Raw genomic sequence first — 14,729 nt, forward strand, 5'->3', positions numbered from 1 at the left:
TCCTCCTGCCCGCGGTGCCGCCCGCCCTGCCTGGGGCGCCGCGACAGCACGTGGGAAGGGGTAGGGGCCGGGGTCTGCCTGGAGCTGTCGAGACGGCAGCCGGAGAGTCTCCTTTGCGCATAGAAGGAGAGGGGAAAAGAGCAAATAATCCAGAGGTATTGCTGAAATCCTTCCCTAATCCTCTGTGTTCGTGTGTTTCGAGTGGCTCTCCTCGTATCGTGCTAGAGGTTGTGTTTTGTCGCCTCTCAGTTCCTTTTTCGATGGCTACTACTGATGTGCATTAGAACCTTTTTTTTCCTACTTTATGAAGGTAAATAAGCTTGTGTAGCTGTACTCCTGTTACCCCACAGGCTGGGAATCAGAAGTTCACAGGGAGATGACAGCAGCTTGTTGAACTATACGCACACTGAAACAGTCGTGTGGCCTCACTTGCAAAAGTTGTAGCGCCGCTGTTATTTGCAGCAGGTCTTCTGAATTCTCCAGGGAAAAAACCCGTGGGCTGGAGAGACGGCTTCCTTTTGTTCTGTAAAGTTCTCTTCGGATTTGGCTGAGGAGCTTTTCATAATTCTTGTTTCCCTTTTACTGATTGTGTTGTTAATGTGCCAGGGTAAGTGTGTGTTAGCATACTGATCCAAAACCGGGTCTGTGCTGCTGTGGCAACAGCATCACCTTGCTTGTCCTAGCAATTTAGGCAAGAGATCTCCCTCTGCTCTCTTCAGAATTAGTGTGAAGCACTTGATGGTTAAGTCCTTTCCCTGGACAGCTGCTGCCTTCTGCTGAGTGTTGATGTCATACACCTTAACTCGTGCTGTCATCTGGAGGGTTAAGGTTCATGCATTCCTGTTGTTGAGGATGTTAGTTATGCTCAGTTATGATCTTCCGCTTTCCACCCCTCTCTCAAAGCTGCAGAAATATTCATAAAAGAACTATGGCTGGTAAGCAAGTTAAATACCTGGAAGACTGACAAATACACTGGCAACTTTAACCCATCGTCCACTCTATATGCACGTGCATAATTTCTCCATAGTGGTCAAGTTTCATCCAGAGAAGAAATAGATTCAGAAGGTGAACTGGGGTGGCATTGCAAGCTGACACTTTTTGTGGAGTCTCTGTCTCATTCTTTTCCAAAGTCAGATGGAGAGAATCCCAGCAGAATGGGCTGTGCAAAAGTGGTGTTTTTTTACTTTGCTTCTTGAATGTTCTTTCTTTTGCACTAAATTCTGCTTTTATCCAATTAACTTCTTAAATTTGGACTATATTTCCCTTGCTTCTTACTTTGATGTGAGAAGTTGAATGGGCAAAATAAGTCCTGAGTTTAACTAGAAATATCTGGTTGGAAACTTTATGGGCAAGGTTTCTGCACATTTTTGGATAACCCAAGTTTTTAAATTAGGTCCTAAAGAGTGTCTTGTAGTACCTTTGTGGAAAAGAATGCACATGACTATTAGTCGTCAAGTGAGATCTTGTAGCTGCTTTGTATTTCAGCTTTGTAACAAATGTATGCTTTGTATTTAGTCCTGTAGAACTAAAAATATTAAGTAAACTTTCCTTCATATTGATAGATCTTTCTTTGGTGAGCTCTGTCTCAAGTGAGGCAAATTCTGTTTGCCTTTGTTGGTGATATCCAGTGGTACAGAAATGGGAGCAGGGAATAATTTACCTGGTGATCGTTGTACCAGTGACAACTGTATTTCAGTTTCCTTATCTTTATAAGAATAAAGGTAACTAGAGTATTTGTTGGTGAGATGATTAGATTGTATAAGGAATAAGTATTCCTGAACAGAGCACAGATAATCAAGTAATTACATTGTTGAGTGTTACAGAGAAATCCTGTGTAAGCTGTCCTAGGTGTCTTGAGCACTATCTAGTCTCAATATTGAATGAAGGAAAAAGACTAAGAAAAAAAATAAATAATGTAATATAAACTGATCTAAAACCGGCCAGGAGACTTAAAGTGACAGGGGAGCTCTAGATTCTGACTGACTTTGCAAGCTGCTGTTTTTAATAGTTTTTGAGGTGACACTTGATGTTTTAATTGTATTGTAATCGATTAATGCTACTTGGATCTAAAGTACCCTGCCAACTCTTACAGTGTAGAACTTCTAACTGATTTGAATATACTGTTGTTTACCAAATGCCAAACTTTCAATCTAAGCTCTTAATGTGAAATCATGATGAAAACTTGATAGTGTTAAACTTAAAGCATGAGAATGAGAGGCATGGTGAGGTAAAATTCTAATTGGTGTAGTTACGGTTTTTCATATCAAACTAATGATAGTGGTTCAGGTTGATGGTTGAGTAGTGATACCTGGTTCAAAGTTGATTACATAGATGCTAGGAGGTAGGTGATGTTTAGTTTGTTGAAGTTTAAGCTATGTATTTACTTGTGTATTTAAAAGTATTTCTGGTAGAAAATGTAGTTTTCCAAATGTTCTGTGGGGCAGAATAATTTCTTGGAGTTGCAGATTCAGTTTAAGAAGTGTGCATTATTGGCATAGCTGTAATGCTCTTACAAAACCTTTTCGCTGAGTCACTATTGTCGTTGGTTATGGACTGTATTTGGATGGGAATGTTTGGCTGGAGTCTTTGAGAAAAAAGTAATAGGGTCAAGCCCATTGACATTTGTAAGAAGCAGCCTAAATGATATTAGAGATAAAAAATTGATGACTCATTATACATCTTAAAATGCTGCACTAAAGTGTACTGCAGATATTTGTGTTTTCAAGTTCTTCATTAAAGTTAAAAAGAGATTGAAAGAACTGGTATAACATGCTCATAAAGAGACAATGTTACCAGCTTCCATATTGACCAACTATTTGAGATAGGTGACCTTTTGTTTGGAAAATGTTGGGTTTTTTAAATTGGATTTTTTTTTTTTTACTATTTCCATTTGTTTTAAAACCAAGCACCTAGAAGGGGCAAAAGCACTAATTGGTGCTGCAAAAAACATTTCATTTGGTAAGAAAATGAAATACCTGAAAACAGAAGAGGTTACAGTTGTTAATACTGTCTCTGTTCTTGTTCCCCTATTCTTTTTGTTCTACTTAGAAGTTTTCAAAATATTTTAGGACAAACTCCATCTTTTCTACTTTAGTATTATCTGGCACAGTAAGGGGTGAGGGGGGCCCACTACTTTATTTTTTTCTGTAGTATCTGCTTTTGCTTTACAGTGGTCAGGCCATCTTCTACAAACAAGGCTGTATTTTTAATTTAAAAAAAACAAAACCAAAAACAAACAACAAACCACCATGTATGTACAGAGTACATAACATCTGCATTTCAGTCTAGGATTTGGTGAGCAGGTGTGTTCACATTTTTCATTTACTTTACAGTTGTTTTCTTATTTTCCTATGGGAACTAGTTAAACTTGTGTAGTAGGACTTGTATCAATATATTAACAAGGGTTTTGGCCTGATCTCTGTAAATATACAGAGTTCAGGAATTCTATGGCAATGTGTATGAATGAAAATATTATGTAAGAAGAAGGATTTATTTTTGGCTTCTTTTGGGTGGCTAAAACTACCTACTGTAGTATAGAATAATTCTTTTTTTTCCAATAGTTCTGTAGAAATGGCCACTTCTTTTTTCTGAGGGATTTGTGAGGTGGTATGTGGAGGTGTAAGGATATTATTGTTCCTTTGGGTATGTCCCCTCAGTTCTGTTTAAGTGATAATCTATGCCTATGAAAACATGGAAGAAGCAGCTTGGTTTAGTAAAGATCTTTTTAATACCAAACAACTGCTTAATAAATTTTGATATCTGAAGATTGAAGCTCAACAATTTTTAGCTAAACTAAAATGCAGTTTGTACAATAATCAAACTTTAAATGTACTTAATTTTTTAGTTCTCCAGATATTGCAATCTTACTTCAAGTCTTTTTTTTCATTAAGTGCTACCTGGTGGGCCAAACCAAAGACTTCAATGAAATAGGTTACAATAACAACTTTTAATAATCTCTTCTAGCCTTAAAATAAGTAACTATCTAGAGTGACTTACTAGCTCACTAAGCTAAAATGACAGAACTTAGATTGCACTTGCGAAGTCTGTTAAAAACTTGGGTTTTTTTCCATGAAACCTCAAAAATATTCAACATTTGTAGGTCCAGATGGTGTAAGCACATGAACTTTTCAGAGAATTTTACATATAGAAAGCAGTATGTACACTCAGAACCTTACTTCCGATTTCATTTCTTGCAGAGTCTGCAGCAATCGAGGAGTCGCACTGAGTTCAAGTTCAGAAGTGCTTTACACATGAAATCTACTGGCTTACTAGGTGATGCTCTCCTGTCACCATCTCAACAGGTAGAGTGCTTTTGTGCCTGAGCCATGCAGCAAGTACAGCTGTTCCTGGTGTGGTTGTTCTGTGTCAGTGTGTGGCCAAAGGCCTTTGGGTTTCTTCTTTGGGGAATGTGTCAAGGAGACAAGAATGCATGGCACACCTGTCACAAAAGTACTCTTAAGGAAAAGTTTAGTAGGTTAGGTTTTGTTTTGTAGCACTTACAGAGTTTATCAGTGACAGAAGGAAGTGTTCTATGATTCCATCAGAGCTTCTATTTTAAAGTGAAACAAAGCCAGCCACATGGGGTGTCACTATAGGGCCCTGTTTAGTCAAAGTAGTGTTTTGGTTTGGGTCATTTTCTCCTTGAATTCTGTTTTTTTGGCTGTAGCCATTAGGGAGGAATATCTCAAGGAATTACCTGAATGAGAGGAAGATGTTTGCCACTGAGGAGAAAGGTACTGCTAAAGTGTTACACGAAAGAGGGCAATATACAGATCAGCTCCTGTAATAGGGTGTTTGGGGCAGGAGTAGACATGGAAAAACTTTTTTTTTGTTTCGGTCTGCTTGTTTTTGTGGTAGATGGATAACTTCAAGCTTCAGAAAGCAGTTAGTGCATACTCATTTGGTTCTACATCACTGATAAAATTAGAATTATTCCTGAAGGACCTGAGGTCTTTGTTTTGAGCCGGTCCTTTTTCTGCCTCTTCTCATATAAATTGCTGTATTATGATAATGGTAGAAGTAGCATACTACTTGTCCTACTAGTTTGGGCTTTAGTAATTGAAGCTCCTTTCCATGTTCAGTGATCAATCAAAAAATAATGTAGATTAATTTAAATATGTCCAATAGGTGCCATCACTATCAGGCAGGGAAATTGCTCTCTTCTTGTGGATGAATTTATGCTTGAAAATGCAGTCAAAATTTGTGTATCCAAGTGTTCTCTCATCCACCCACTTGTAACAGACGCCAGAGATGTCCTAATGAACTCCAGGATGAGGGCCAGTAATTTGTACCCCATAAGGCAGAGATCTCAAGTGTGCCATCTGAAAGGATTCTACTTCCTAAAAGTATGTCTGATGCAAACTAGTTTGAAGAAATACAGGACTTCATAAAATTCCTGTCAGGAACTTTTCTTTGAAATCAGAAAAAATGTATAAAAACCCCCAATTGCCTAATATACAAATAGTACAATATGGCCATATGTACTACTCTATTATCTGTGCAACTGAAGCACATACCTTTACATTTGTCACCTCTTAATTATGTTATTTCATGTTAATAATTAGCACTTTGTAATGTTGTTTGTTTTTTATTTGAATTTACCATTTTGAAGAGTAGTTGGAAATTAGTGTTGTGTTAGATTAACTTTGCTGTATGTCCCTGTTTCCTGCCTTCCCAGTGCTATGGAGAGACATTTAAGCATGATTTGACATAACCAGCTCCCTAATATGAGGCCAGTGGGTGCACTGCCTTTGGAGAAGCTTCAGGGTGGGGCTAGAGCAGAGTTAGAGCTGCCTTTTGTTGCTTAACTCAAGCAGGGATGGCAGCTAGTGGTGGCATTTGCCATTCTCCATTTGCGATGGTGTTGAAGACATCTTACTGGAACTCCAGGTCATGTTTTTCATCAGTTATTTGGAAACTGTTAAATCAAAACTGACCTCAAACCAATCCAAATACCACTACCCTCAAATGCAAAAAGGGAGCATAGCATGCATAAATAGAAAGTTAATGTGGGCATATGTAGTAATAATGTGGGTAATATAGTAATACATGGAGGTGGTTTTAGTTACAAAAATTGTTATACTTTTTATGTGGCATAAGGATGACAAGACAAGAAGAGCTTGCCTTCTAGAAGACTGCAAAGTTTCTTTAAAGCATTTGATTGTTTGACTTGTTAATCAAGGTGATTTATGCTTATTCTCCCATGCATGGTAAAATATATAAAAAAATGAAATACTTTAGTAATTATCTACAGTAGGGCCCATTTTTGTAAAAAATAATAATGCTTTCTACCTTTTGCCCTATTTTTCCTTATGCTTCTTTTTCAAACCACCTATCGTTTAAATCTCTCTCTTGGCCATTTCCTCTCTAAAGGTTTCTGCATCTTACCAGACTTGTTAGCCACTGTTTTAGTCAGAGACCTGGGTAAAAGCTGGAAGATTCAGAAATATAGCAGTCTCTTCTACAATCTCTAAAACAAAAGGGAATTTTTTAGAATCGTTTGCATATATTTGGCTGCTTGTGGGTGGATTTGGATGCTCCTGGGAGTTTAAACCTGTATTACTGCTTGTGTCTCTGTTCTTTTACTTCCTTGAATCAGTAATTGAACCAGTAATTTAAGAATCTGTTGGTCTCTTTGTTTGGATTTGACAGAGGGAAGAGTCTCAAAGACAGTTGAGTTTTATAGATTTGGGGAGTAAAAGGTACCTGAGTAAGGAAGTGTTCCAATAACAGTAATAGCTGCTATGATTCTCTATCTTACTGGCACAAAACAATTAATGTAGGGGAGAGTAAGTAAGCAGACTTTTGGCTTGATAATACTAAGTATAGCTCCTTACACTTTCTGATGTAGAGAAAAGGGAGAGCTCTCACTTGCAGCTCAAGTATTGTGTGATGACTGTTTGAAACTCTTATTATGCTATTTTCATGTTTGTGTTACAACACCAGCTGAAAATCATGTGGCTGTAGCAGCTGGAATTTTAATCCTTTTAATTATGACAGATTTTCAAAGCATGTTGTGGCTGATTTGGTCAGCTGACTGTATAGTATGTACGATAACATCAAGTGATTGCACGAATTGTGAGAGCAGTGGTCACCTCACTGGAACAGGATGTATTTTTAGGTTTCTCTTCTAGTAACAGTCAAGTGTGTATACATAAGCATCTCATATGAACTGAAGCCAGTTGCTGACACAACAGTATCAGAAAAGGACAGCTGTTCATTCGTGGTATAGTCATTGATCTGACACTGTGGCATGGAACACAAAGGGGTCTAAACACTGTAAATATTATTTGTACATGTTTTAGTGGCAGACATTTTTCTTCAAATCAGCAGTGACATTCTTTGTCAGCCCTTTCAGTTTTCTCTATCAGAATAACTGAAGGCACTTTGTTACCTCCAGCAAGTATTTTTATCTCCCCTTCACCCAACAGTTTGCTACTTTACAAGGTAATATTTGGGAAGAGGGTGGTTCTTGTTCTCAGTGTAGTATTAGTAATATTGATTCTGGTTCTTCAAAGAAAAATTATTCATATGTGGTTGCTCTTAATAATTGAATCAAAGAGGTGCTAAGTTCTGTGGTTCACAAAGTTAGCTTACAAAACAGAGTATGTGACCATTTGTTAACCAATAAATGTGCTAATTTTTGAGGTCTTATCCATTATTGCACTAGTTTGATAGGATCATTTTAGTTTTTTGCCTTTGGACTTAGCAATTTGATAATTGAATTATATCAAAAGCCTTAACTAGTTTAAACAGTCCAGGAATTCATGACTGCCCAAAACAATAGTTGAGTTTGAAATAAAAAAATACAGAAAAAGGACATTTCTTATAAATATATAAGAACTTTATAGAAAGCTATAAATAAAATGCGACATTCTGACTAAACTGAGGTTCTGCAGCAGGTGCTGTGAAGTAGAGGCTTGTGAAAAGGACATGGAATTTTAGTGAATGTCCTGCTGATGGTCTATTGATATCCAAGAAATACTAAATTATTTATTTAGTTAAGGAGTCAAAGTATTTGAATTTTAAGAAAAATGACAACTAATATAAAATTTTTCAGTGATCAATAAAATTCTAATTTATGGTAACTGAGAGACTAGGTTACTTTAGCTATTTAATTGATCACACGTATGACTGCTTCTTTATAAAAACAATTGCAAGCATCTGTTACGGAACTGAATTAGCATCTACCTATTTGTGAAACATGGTATTTTAGTGTCTGCTCTGGCTTTCATATACTGTTTGCTAGTGATATTTGATGTTTTCACCACTAGAAAATTTCAATTGCTTGTATGAAATAATTAAGTTGTGATGAATATTAGCTTATATGTGAAAGCAGTTCAGAAGCCTGAGAAAAGCCAGTATCGTCATGCAACTTGGGTTTCACAATCTGACTTAGAAAGACCAAGATAGTGTGCTAGGGAGGAGGACGCTTTACTGTCTTAATAGAATGTTCTTCTGTGTAACCTCACATAAGCTATTTAAAGGTAGTGTTTAATGATAGTTGACTAATTTAGGGTATGTCTGCACAAATGGTGCAGGCAAACAGAAGCTCAGTCTGTGTTCTGAGCTATTGGCACACAGTCCAGCTTTGGCCTAGCAGTGGTGGAGCGGTGCTAGCACAGCTGTGTGTGCTGGGGAGCACACCTGCCTGCTGCTCGGGAAGTGACTTGCTTCTGACCATCTGAAAGTGAGCAGGGTGCATAGCTTTTTGCAAAGTAGGTAAACAATTTTATTTTAGTTTTGTGGGTTTTTAAACATAATTGTGAGTGACTGATTAAATCAATCCTTATTGCTACCAGACTGCTTGTTTTATGGGAGTAGCACTGTGTAGATATGTATGAAGCAAGGGCTGGGCTCTTTGAGGGCTCTTGCATTATAGACTAACTTTTTTAGTCTTTTTCAAGGCTGTTTCCATTTTGTGTGAAGCGCATTAAAATACATAACTTGAGAGCTTTCTTTCGATCTCTGCTCCCCTGTTGACTTCAGGAAAACTAGAGTTTGGTTTTGGTATTGATGCAAAATTCTGAAATTTTCTTTAGTCTAGACAGAGGTAGGCTGCTGTATTTGGCAGGAGTTACTTAACACTTTGCCAGAAGAACTAAAAATACCTCAGAGAGGTCAAATAATTTCCTCTGTTTCATTCTTTACTGAACATATTTCAGCTCTTTGCTGTCTGACTTAATATGCAAGTTGAAAGCAGGTTGTCAGAAAGGTTTGCTGAAGTGCTTAGCAAGTCAGTCGCTTGAGTTCAGTGACTGATGCACTTGACACTATTTGAAACTTACTTGTTACTCAGTATATAAATACTAAGATATGGCGGAGAAAATTCAGCTGTGTTTTGCCTGCTAAGTGTAGCACATATGCTTCTTTGTTAGAAGTGTTCAGAAGAGTGGGTGGTTAAAATATTTGAGTTATCCAGATTACAACGGATGGGGGGATGAGGACTGATTGCTACTTGAAGTTGGCATGAATTTCAAAGCATTAAAAGAATACAAGTGAGTGAAGTGTCAAATACATTTCTATTTAAATGCTTCAAATAATGTAAAGTGGAGCATTTTAAAGTCTTGTTTTGTTTCCTCTTCTGTTTGAACAAAAGGAATAACGCCAGTTTTATTTTTGCAGTTTAGAGTATTTTTAGTTTAAGAAGTGTTAATACATAAAACTTGGTAAGTCTGTCTGAAGACGATGCATGAGAGCATTTGTTAGCTAGTAGAATAAAGTAAGGCACCATTTCTATTAATCTTAAATTCTGTAAGCGTTTTATTTTTCAAGACTGTTGCTGGAGGTTGGGATTGAGAAAAAGATGGAACTGAGCAGTGAATTGATGCCGTATTTTGAGATTTGGATCTGTGGAAGTCATTCTCTGATCTCTTGAACTGTAATCCCTAGTGGTATCGCTTGTGAGAGGGACTTTGTTAACACATGGGGGAGACCTTGGCCACTTGCGTGGGCATGCACTCCAGCTAATGAGCAATTCCAGAGCATCTCAAAGTATGGTACAAAGACAAAGTTTACTCTTTTTTTTTTTTTTCCTTCTTTTTTTCTCCCTTACCACATCACATAATTGAATTTTTTGTTTATGTCAATTTGTGCAGTGAATTTTATTTCAATTTTTATCACTGCTTGGCTTTATTATGTAAAGTTTTGTGCTACCTTTACACTGTGGACTGCTGATATTGTAGTCACAATGGCCACAGGTTGCATTAAAAATATTACCTTTTGTGGGTTAAAATGGAGATACAGGTAGGACTGTGTTGGGTAAAATTTTACATAAAAGTTTTCGATGACATAAAAGGATTTATTTAATGTATACTATAATTACTACCCTTATGCAACAACTGCTATAAAGGGGGAGCAGTAGGCTATAGATTAATTAAAAAGGAGCGATGAGCTGTTGTAAAGGACTGCTGTCTGTCAGAAACATGGAGTGGAGGAGAATGGGACGTGACAGGGGAGCGAGATAGATGCTAATAAGGGGTGCAGACTGCCTGAATCAAGAGTTGTAAGAGGGTGTCAGAAACCTCAGTGGTAGCAAGCAGCCCAGGGAATAGGTTGCCTCTGTTTAATTTAGAGACATGCAAATAAAGATTAATCTGGCTTCCTTTATTCCTCCATAGAGTTATGTGGTTTAGTATTTTAGGTTCCAACTAAAATGATTCTGTGATTCTAAAAGGTAACAGGCCATAGTCAACAGTCATGCTTTGTTTTTCATTGAATCATCTTTGTGTAATGGACAGGGGGAAAGAGCTATTCCAGAGGGGTACAACACTTTTACCTGAATTGCATATATTATGCCTGGTGAATAAATGCATAGATTATGTCTTGAACTCCAATCCAAATGTGTATCTGTAATCTTCAAGTAAAACCCAATGCCTTTGAGATAAAATATCTCTTAAAATGGCTACTGATCGGTTCACATTCTATTAGCATGCAGCACTGGAAGTAACTGTTAGTAAATATTAACAATATTGAGTTAATATTCTATGTGTTTGTCTTCTTTCTCTTCACTTAGAGTTGGATTTACAGTCATGGAGGAACATCAACAACATCTGCACTGTGTGAACTGTGTCAGCCGTCGTTGTATGACCAGACCAGAGCCTGGCATTTCCTGTGATTTGATTGGCTGCCCCTTGGTTTGTGGTGCAGTTTTTCACTTGTGTAAAGCTGAGGAACATCGCATGTTATGTCCACTTGAGAGAGTGCCTTGTTTGAATAGTGGCTTTGGATGTCCCTTCATAGTAGCCAGAAATAAAATTGCTGATCATCTAGAAGTTTGTCCTGCAAGTGTGGTATGTTGTACCATGGAGTGGAATAGATGGCCAGTCAGTTATGCTGACCGAAAATCTTATGAAAACCTGAGTAAAGATGTTGATGAAGTGGAACAGCTAGATATGGCTTTAGCCCTTCAAGACCAGCGCATGTTATTAGAATCACTTAAAGTAGCAACTATGATGTCAAAAGCAGGTGATCCAATACCAGAATCCAGAGAGCAAACCTCTGTCAAATCAAGTGCCCCAGATACAGTGCATTCAAATGGTTTGATGTCTGTAGATGAAGAGTCCTATGGCGCACTTTATCAAGCTACTGTAGAAACAACAAGGAGTTTAGCTGCTGCTCTGGATATCCTGAACACTGCTACAAGGGACATTAACATATTAAATTCAAGACATTGCATTTCACCGCATGAAATGAAAGAAGATACTGAGATTAAAGAACAAGTTTCTAATGGCATTATTCAGGATAAAAAGTCTGACCGTGAATATCCAGATGAAGAAAACAAAGGAGCAGTTGGGGGAAGAAATTTTGATAGCCCAAGTCAAAATTCACAAATGGAGCAAAATGGTCCCAGTGATAGTTATTATGACATAGTGCAGAACCATGACTCAAATGTAAACATCAGTAACTCCTCACTTTTGTGTAATGGCTTTCATGTAGAAAATGAGTGTTCAGAGATGTTGGACCAGACTGAAGATCTTGATGTATCTAATTCAAAACCATCCAGTATAGCAAATGGTGAATGTACTGCCTCTCATGATGATGAAGCATTACAGTCTTGCAGCTCCTTCCCTGTAACAGCACAACTTAAAGAAGTAATATCAGCTGATCACTTAGTTAATGGCAATGTTAATCATGTACTACTTCCCCATAATGCTAACGAAGAAGAAATGTTAGAGAGACAAGTGGAGCAAGAAAGATTGAGAAGCGTAGATGCATTTTCACTTTTACGGCATCGATCATGCAAATTTCTTGTTAACCACTTTTGGTCTACACCAAAAGAAGACAAAGCTGTCGATACATCAGATCTGGAGATAACGGAAGATCCTATGGGTCTTCAGGGGATTGATCTAATCACTGCAGCTCTGTTGTTTTGCCTAGGAGACTCTCCCGGAGGTAGAGGGATATCAGAAAGTCGCACCGTTGATGTGTATCGTGTTGACTTTGGGACCCAAACATTTTCTCTCCCATCTGCTATATTGGCCACAAATACAATGGTGGGGGAAATAGCTTCAGCTTCTGCATGTGATCATGCCAACCCACAGCTTTCAAATCCAAGTCCATTCCAGACCCTTGGACTGGATTTGGTATTGGAATATGTGGCTAGATACCAAACAAAACAGCGTTCAATGTTTACATTTGTTTGTGGACAGTTGTTTAGGAGGAATGAATTTTCATCACATTTTAAGAATGTGCATGGTGACATTCATGCTGGCCTTAATGGCTGGATGGAGCAGAGGTGTCCCTTGGCATATTATGGGTGTACGTATTCTCAACGAAGGTTTTGTCCTTCAACACAAGGGGCAAAAATTATCCATGACCGCCACTTACGGTCATTTGGAGTTCAGCCTTGTATATCCACAGTATTAGTAGAACCAGCAAAAAGCTGCTTAATTGGACTACACAATGACCATCTGAGTAGTCTACCATTTGAGGTTCTGCAGCACATTGCTAGTTTTCTAGATGGCTTTAGTTTATGTCAGCTTTCAAGAGTGTCACATTTAATGAGAGATGTGTGTGGAAGCTTGCTTCAAGCACGTGGAATGGTGATACTGCTCTGGGAGAAGAGAAGGTATCCAGATGGAAGTTCTTCTTGGCAGATAAAAGAAAAGGTAAGTTATTTTTTAATTGGAACGTGAAAGAGAATGTATTAAATTGGTCATGTCCCTGTTTTTGCCCTTAATATTTTCCTCGATCACTATTGTTTTTACTGTTTTTTGATATAATATCCCTTCAAGAAACAGATTGCCATATAGAAAAACAATTAGTGAAAATTGCTAATAGATTGTTTCAGGGTTTTCCACACCTGAGGAGGAAGTCAAAGTAGTATCTGTAGTTTTTTTCTTGATGTAAATAAATTAACCTCTGATTTTCTCATTATTTAAATTATTAAATGGTTACTTCCGTATTTTTTTTAATGTCAATATTCATCAAAAGTGGGAAAGTTGCCCCCAAAGTTTGAGTTTCTTACCTTTATTCTGTTTACAGCTATTTTAATTTTTGCTCCTCTGTTGAGATCCTATCCATTGTTATTGAGGGCCTCAACACATACTGTTGAGTGTAAATAATTCATAAAACCCTGGGGTGACCTTTGTACAGTTTTCACCATTTCTGACCTCCACCATCCCAAAGTGCTGAGTATTTGCAGCAATCATTGCAGAAGTTGATAATTTCAGAAATTGATCATTGTGACTGGTCACGGAGTACTTAAGCATTTAGCTTCTGACTGCATCCCTTTATAGATTCAAAAATCATTTCCTGCCTTTCTTGGTAGTGTTCAGAGTTGACTCCAAATATGAATCATTCTTGGGCTGGCTATGCAAAATTTAGCAATGTATGTTTTTGTCATGTTGATTTTTAGTATGATTAACACTAGCTGTAGAACATTGCCTTGAAATTATTAGGGCATGAACATTGAATTTCCTGCTCTAAATTCAGGTATCTGAAGACATTTTGAGCCTAAGTGCAACTTATTTTCTAGGTTTGGCGCTTCAGTACAGCCTTCTGTACTGTGAATGAGTGGAAGTTTGCTGACATCGCAAGCATGGCTGACCACTTGAAGAAATGTAGCTATAATGCTGTAGAGAGAAGAGAGGAGGCTGTTCCGCTGCCATGTATGTGTGTAACACGAGAACTCACTAAAGAAGGACGTTCACTGCGCTCTGTTTTGAAACCAGTACTTTAAAATATTGCAACCACTCCAATTGCACATACACTCAAGCACCTGATATAACCTCGGTAATATTATGTGACACTTTATTAATGTACTAAAGATACTTTCTAGCTAAATCTACTCTGTCACTGTGTATATAAGGTTTGAAGTGACATTTATTTTTTATAATACTGTTTAGCTGGAAAGTAATGAAAGTTGTTGCCTTAATGATTGAAAAATTCAGAACTTGCTGGACAGGGTAGTTTTATCTAACTTATATAATTTAAGAACAAAATCCTAAGGTGTGTTTTCTGATTCACTGGTGCCCATGTTGCTGTTGACTGATAACATTTTAAAAATGGCCTCTAAATGGTATGTACGTTTAGATAGGAAACACTGAATTGTAATGAGACAAAATCCTGACCAAATGTACTTTGTACTTTCTGTATTTGGTCTATTTTTTTTAACAAGTTGTAATACAAATATTTCAAAGATAAGAACTCAAAACTTTGTAGTACATGTCTCAAAACACTGGTTTTAAGCACATCTTTTCTCATAAAATTTGTGTTCTAGTGCTATT

General features: G+C 37.5%; 1 protein-coding gene across 1 annotated transcript; it reads left to right on the plus strand.

Annotated features, from left to right (window-relative positions):
* Nucleotides 1–4,195: 4,195 nt before the first annotated feature.
* On the plus strand, nucleotides 4,196–14,182 carry FBXO30 (F-box protein 30). The gene is made up of 3 exons (XM_009999984.1): nucleotides 4,196–4,301; nucleotides 11,015–13,109; nucleotides 13,979–14,182. The coding sequence occupies exons 1-3, from the start codon at nucleotides 4,276–4,278 to the stop codon at nucleotides 14,180–14,182; spliced, it is 2,325 nt and encodes a 774-aa protein (XP_009998286.1). The 5' UTR covers nucleotides 4,196–4,275.
* Nucleotides 14,183–14,729: the final 547 nt, after the last annotated feature.

Source organism: Chaetura pelagica, unplaced genomic scaffold (genome assembly GCF_000747805.2).
Source record: "Chaetura pelagica isolate M959 unplaced genomic scaffold, ChaPel_1.0 scaffold135, whole genome shotgun sequence".
Classification (NCBI taxonomy): domain Eukaryota; kingdom Metazoa; phylum Chordata; class Aves; order Apodiformes; family Apodidae; genus Chaetura; species Chaetura pelagica.

Excerpts from the sequence above, each read along its gene's own strand:
- FBXO30 (XM_009999984.1), top strand. The coding sequence starts at position 4,276 with ATGCTCTCCTGTCACCATCTCAACAG. Across the intron at positions 4,302-11,014 it reads TCCTGTCACCATCTCAACAG|AGTTGGATTTACAGTCATGG; the intron begins GTAGAGTGCTTT and ends CTCTTCACTTAG. Across the intron at positions 13,110-13,978 it reads CTTGGCAGATAAAAGAAAAG|GTTTGGCGCTTCAGTACAGC; the intron begins GTAAGTTATTTT and ends CTTATTTTCTAG.